This window comes from Populus euphratica, unplaced genomic scaffold (genome assembly GCF_000495115.2).
Source record: "Populus euphratica unplaced genomic scaffold, PopEup_1.0 scaffold464.1, whole genome shotgun sequence".
Lineage (NCBI taxonomy): Eukaryota > Viridiplantae > Streptophyta > Magnoliopsida > Malpighiales > Salicaceae > Populus > Populus euphratica.
Genome location: NW_011500187.1, coordinates 11,583 through 18,195, shown reverse-complemented (window position 1 = coordinate 18,195; position 6,613 = coordinate 11,583). Strand labels below are relative to the sequence as shown.

The following is a 6,613-nucleotide window of genomic DNA, read 5'->3' as shown; positions in this document are numbered from 1 at the left end:
GTCATATAACTTCAATACAAATAAGTATTTACATCCAATTTCACACTCACATAATGAAGCAAATAATCTTTTTTAATAGCTATAATCAACAAATAAAGAACACTAAAAAGCAAAAGAAAAGAAAACAAAATACTAGATTATAGAAACTAAACAAAAATCTTTTTGAAATTGAATATATAAAAGTTGTGTTTGAAATTAAATCTCGTTTTATGAAACTATACTCTAATATCATGTTAAATAATCCAAAGATATAAAAAGAAATATAAAAATTATAGAGTTTTATCGATACTATATGATTATAATAATATAAAAAATATATTTAATCCAAATATAAAAAAAATTATAAACTGAATGAACTTAAAAAAACTATTTTATCTTTAATAAATAAATAAAATAACTTAAAACTCAAACACTGAATTATAATTCAATGAGTGCTCATGAGATTAGATTGTTGCTTTGGTGGCTTCTTGATGTTAATTTCTTGATGCCTCTTGAGTATGAATCTACTAGAGTTTTGAAATCCAGCCCGGCAGGTTGATCCAGGATTCGGCCAATCTAAAATTGAAACCAAATCGAGTTGACAAAAAACTAGAGGAAAGAAAAATCTAGCATGATCCGACGACCCGATTAACTCAATAAGACCTGGTCAAGAATCAATTGCAAATTTATTAAAATAATATTATTTTAATTTTTTTTAAAAATAAAATTTAATCTAGTTTATTCAATAATATACTTAAGGCCCAGTAATCGGGTTAAAATCATAAACCTGAACCTTAAATCAATGTTAAAACTATAAAATCAATCCTTCACGTGAATCGATCCTTGTAGGGTCCACCACAAGTGAAATGGCGAACCAAGAGGTGAGGAGGGCCTTGAAAATTGAACCCCCAGGGCTTTTACATCCTAAAAGATGCTTCTATGTCTAAGATACCATATTGAGCAATGACCTTCAAATCTTGGAGGCCCGTATTATTTCAAACCAGAAGGCCCAAAACTGAGCCGCCGCCGCCACATAACCACATCATACAACTAACCAGTTAGGTGGGAAGCCATCCGGCCCCTTTTCTATGTAGTTTACTAACTCCAGAGTCCATCTGAAGAAGACTAGCTGTTGAATTTTCAACCTCTCCTCCTCCTTCCTCGAAAATTCGCGAATCTCCATTCTCAACACCAAAGGAACTCCAACACCACCATTTAACCTCGTCGCCGAAACACCCTAACAACAAACAAAAGATTGCCCAATAGATGGAGAATTCAACCCAAGAATCCCACCTAAGATCAGAAAACACTGTAACCTATGAATCCCCATACCCTCTCTATGCCATGGCAATCTCTTCAACCGCATCTCGCGCAAACCAATACCAGCGGATTGCCTTAGGTAGCTTCATTGAAGACTACAACAACCGTATAGACATCGTCTCTTTTGACCCTGAAACCCTCTCTATCAAACTCCACCAAAATCTCTCTGTTGAGCACCCTTATCCACCCACAAAGCTCATGTTTAGCCCTTCATCTCTTCACAAGTCGAATGACCTCTTAGCCTCTTCTGGTGACTATCTTCGATTGTGGGAAGTTAGAGACTCTGCTTCTGTTGAGCCTGTTTTGGTGCTTAACAATAGCAAGACAAGTGAGTTTTGTGCCCCTTTAACTTCTTTTGACTGGAATGACATTGAACCTAAGAGAATTGGTACTTGTAGTATTGATACAACTTGTACTATTTGGGATATTGAAAAGGGTGTTGTTGAAACACAACTTATAGCTCATGATAAAGAGGTTCATGATATTGCTTGGGGAGAAGCAAGGGTTTTTGCTTCAGTTTCTGCTGATGGGTCAGTTAGGATTTTTGATTTAAGAGATAAGGAACATTCTACTATTATATACGAGAGTCCTAGACCTGATACACCCTTGTTGAGATTGGCTTGGAACAAACAGGATTTGAGGTATATGGCTACAATATTGATGGATAGTAATAAAGTTGTGATCTTAGATATTAGGTCTCCAACAGTCCCTGTTGCTGAGTTGGAGAGGCATATGGCGAGTGTGAATGCTATTGCTTGGGCTCCGCAGAGTTGTAGGCATATTTGTTCTGCTGGTGATGATTCACAGGCACTTATTTGGGAGTTACCTACTGTGGCTGGGCCTAATGGGATTGATCCAATGTCAATGTGCTCTGCTACTTCTGAAATTAACCAGCTTCGATGGTCTGCTGCACTGCCTGATTGGATTGCTATCGCGTTTTCAAACAAAATGCAGCTTTTAAAAGTTTGAGGTGAATTGATATTCATTTTTTGGTGTATTACATTTGATGTTAATTGTTAATGTGTTATCTTTGATGTTAAATTTCAGTGGTGGAAACTTGAGAGTGTTTCTAGTTAGGTGTTTGCTTCCTTTGGTTGAATTCAGATTGATTCATCTTGTCTTAAATGTCCTTTTATCCCGTTTTAGTGCTACTGACTTTTGCTTGGACGCGTTTTATCTAGTTGTATTGCTAATTAATTCGGCTTAGCTGTGACTAAATATACCAAAATAGCATGTTACTATTCTCAATGCCAACAAAAGTTTGTCTTCATGTTGGCTTTATTTTAATTGACAAACGATGCTGTGGAACTATTAAGATAACAATTGAATTGCTCCTTACAAAACGCCTTCTTTTATGCCTGTGTAGCATTTTAGTCGTTGTCTGCTGTTCTACGGATTGACAAAATTGTTGTTTACCTTGTGCAATATAATTACTTGAATCCATGCTGTTCAAAGTTTGATTGGCAAATAAATGTTGAGAATTTTGCGTCTTTGGGTTCTTTGTCCCCCTTGCTCCTCTTGGATTCGAGGTTGCTTTTAGGCTCTTAGTTTTGAGCTCACTTTTACATCCTCCAGGACTTCCTTTTCTAAATGTTTGGTTGCTTGTCCGTGTTGCCTATGTTCTACAGCCTGGCCCGCAATTTTCCATGGACATTGTTGTTGAATGGCTTGGTTATGATCCAGTCTTTGGTTGGTAGTATTTATGGCCATGATGAATGCACCTTTTAAATCCACCCTCAACAATAGGTGCCTCCTTTGAGTCCGTTTCTTCTTTTATTTTGCAAGACAGACAGATTGTTAGTGATGAAAGAGGGAGCTAGCAAGGGTCCTGGATAGTCCAAATCAGATTTCAATCTATTTTCTAATTTGTAATGTATCCATCCAATCTGACTTTAGTTTCTTTGTGGATCATTATGGAGAGCTTTGAACGTTGATGACTCCTGTCTTCAATCTGGTCAAGTTCATGGACTCATCTCCATAATAGAAAAGCTGCAAGTGAGAGTGGTGGTGGTCGGGTTGGCTGCTGGGATGGCAGAGAGTGGGAGAGAGAAAAACTTTATGATTAAACATCTCTTAAACTTGTTATTGATGTGAATAAATACTAGATTATTAGTAAATCAAGTATAAAAAAAAGTGTACGTGCAAAAACCATAAATCAAAATTGGTTCAAATCTAGGAGTGAAGGCAATGTTCTTCTAAGAACACAAAAAACATTACCTAAAACCCAGAAAAAAACCTAGAAATGCCCAGAAATGACAGCCCCTACCAAGCCTAGAAATGGTAGCTACAGCCAAGCCGAGAAATGAGTATTTTTGGCCTGTAAAACATGTATTTTTATCTCAACAAGTTACAATATCATACATAAACATATTTAATCTAAAAATTGACAAAACATATCAAAACATCAATCAAGCAAAAGATATATAAAAAAAACATAAACTTAAAGTAGACTATATGTTTATATAACATAAATTTAAAATTAGTTTTCTAAATTCATTTTGTGTATGAATAGACTTAGTAATTCCAGAATAAAACATTATTTATTTAATATGCATAGTTTAAGTTAAACAAAAACTAAGACAACATTATATATAAAAAACAAACTTAAATAAAAACTTTAATGTATCAAGAACATAAAATAAACATAAAAATCAACATCAATAAATATAAAAGAAAACATAAACAAAGAACTAAATACAACATTAGACATAAATATAAATTAGAAGTAAATAAAAAAAAATCCCTTTTCTATGTTTATAGACTTAAATATAAAATAAAAGTAAATAAAAAACATTAAGAGCATGTCACAAAAGACCTACTTTTAAATCCAAAAAGTACACGTAAAATAGATATTCTTTCTTTGTTTTTTTTTTTTGGAAATTTTTTTTTGTTATATACTAGCAAAACTAAGAAATTTTTTGTTTAGATGCTTTGACTTCTATACTTATGTTTCTTATTGATATTTTGCTTATCCTTTTGTTTTCTCATCCTCGTCCCCACCTTTTTTTTTTTCTTTCTAAACTTGAGAATATTTATAGGATTTTAAGAGGTCTTAAATCAATTTTTGATTTCTTGATCTTGAGGCAGGTGTTGTAAACCTTTGATAAAGACCCATTAAGAAGATTTTGTGTGTGACTTGGTTGCTCGAGGTCTCATCAGAGCAATTCTAATGTTATTATTGCCCAAGACCACCTAAAGTTGATGAAGGGAATGCATATCTTTTAATGTAGCCCCTGATTTAGTCAATTTTAGTTTCTATATTTATACGTGTTTCCTAACTTGGTCATTAGTTTTTGATTTCTTTAAAAAAAATCTTTAATTCTCTATCAAACTTCAATATTTATACAATTAAACCCTTGATTTGACTAAATTAACTCCTAAAAATTACAATTTAACCCCCAAAACTTCACTTTCTCCTAGTTAAAGTCTAAATTGACTTTAAATTATTTTTTTTGCAATTAAGCCTTTAATAAATTCAAATAGACCTTAAAAATTATAATTGGATCCTAAAACATTTAATTTTAAATTTTCCTCCTTAAATTGGATGTTCTTTGCCAATAAGTCATTCATTAGTCGAAAATACACTATCAAATTTTTCAATCTTGTATATTTGATCTTTCTCAACCGGTCTTCGATAATGTCTTACATGTTTTGGTATACTTTATTCATTGATTTTTATTTTTTTTTTATTTTTTTTTTTCTCTTTTTTTTAGTTTATGTGGGACCTAAAATTGGTGAAAATAATTTTCTTCATTTTTTTATTTCATTTTTTCTTAAAATAAATCTTGAAAAATTATTAAAAAAATAAAAAATCTAAAATAAATAAAAAATAATTGAGCATTAAATGAAAAAAAAATGAGTTTAGAACTTTTTAGGTTGAATTGAAGAGAAAATTAAGAAAAGGGCTTAATTTGATTTATTATGGTAGAGAACAAAAAAAAATTGACGTTCAAGAATGAATTTGAAATAAATAACTAAGTTAAAAAGATAATGAAAAACCTAATTGAAAACAAAGCTTATAACCAAGAGTTAGATTAGTCAAAAGTGTATATTTTTTAGAACCAATAGTAGATTTACTTCTGCTATTTGAAAATTTAAATTTATTCAATTAAAAATGCTATTGAAAAAAAATGATATATGGTTTAAATCATAGAGAATTCAAGATTTAAAATGCTAATTGTATTAAATTGAAAAAACTTCAAAAGTCAAGGACTATAATAAAAAAGGGAAATATTTCAAGGACCATTTAACTATTTATATAATTTCATTTCAATCCTAGTTGTTTCTTGACAATCGTTTTAGTTTAATTAAATATAGTCCAATTATTTTCATTTAATTCAATTCATTTAATTTTGTCTCTAGAATCCATTCAAATCAAGGAATGAATTTCGTATCTTTCAGTCACAATCCCAGCTCTCAAATCGAGATCAACCAATCTGCAACTTTGATTGATAAACGTGGGACTTTATTCTTCAGCTATAATCATGGGATTGCATCTTAATTGATGCATTGAATCAGCTCCTCAATCCCAGAACTCCAGCAAGTCTTCAATCAAACCTCAAATAATTATTCAAATTCCAACATTTTCTCTATATAAAGGGGACGCACAACAAAGAACACAAGGGGGTATTCACCAGCCTACAGAGACAAAGAGCATTGACCAAAAAAATCCGTAAACACCTACTACCCTTTTCCCAACCGATCAAAAGCCTCCCCCGAAGAACAATGAAGAAATTGGGAAATTTTCCCAGATTTCTATCAATCTTTTTCATCTCTCAGACAAGGAAAACACAAAAAAGGAAAAGACAGCCTTTAATTCCAGGGAGTCCCCACCAAAAACAAACCAACCATCATCCAAACCAGTAGCCTTCACCACCCTTTACCATCACCATACTCAACCTTCAAAGAACCAGAGAGCCTCTCAACGGAGACCACCAGTAACATCTCAGGCTCCAACCGAGACAAGCCTTCACTCCCTCGTGCATTGACTCAATAACCATCACCACTCTCAACCTCACCCATTTCTCCTCCACTGCCCATGACAGCGCCTCCAGTAGCTCCACCACAGCTCTGCCTCAACCACCGAGTTCTACTTCCACACCCCATAGCATCACCAACCCACGATAAAAGACTCATAAAGCCTTGAACCTAGCAGTCTTCTTAGGTTAGCCGAACCAAAAACCAGACATCTTTCCCCTCCTCTGGCCAAATCCCATTAAAACAACCACCCACAAGATCAAAACCTAATCACAGACCCGTATTCCCTCTTTCACGCCAGTATCCGTGACCCATCTCCTGTCCCCCTTATCAAACC

The 6,613-nt window shown here is 33.4% G+C and overlaps 1 protein-coding gene across 3 annotated transcripts; it reads left to right on the top strand.

The window, feature by feature from the left end:
• Window positions 1-1,000: 1,000 nt before the first annotated feature.
• LOC105111631 (protein TRANSPARENT TESTA GLABRA 1-like) lies at window positions 1,001-3,252 on the top strand. Of its 3 annotated transcripts, none has more exons than XM_011007044.1 (2): window positions 1,001-2,269; window positions 3,085-3,252. In XM_011007044.1, the coding sequence occupies exon 1, from the start codon at window positions 1,246-1,248 to the stop codon at window positions 2,266-2,268; it is 1,023 nt and encodes a 340-aa protein (XP_011005346.1). In that variant the 5' UTR covers window positions 1,001-1,245; the 3' UTR covers window position 2,269; window positions 3,085-3,252. The 3 variants fall into 3 exon arrangements, with proteins under 3 accessions (XP_011005346.1, XP_011005347.1, XP_011005345.1); XM_011007045.1 differs by lacking the exon at window positions 3,085-3,252 and adding an exon at window positions 2,928-3,068; XM_011007043.1 differs by having other exon boundaries at window positions 1,002-2,269; window positions 3,089-3,252.
• Window positions 3,253-6,613: the final 3,361 nt, after the last annotated feature.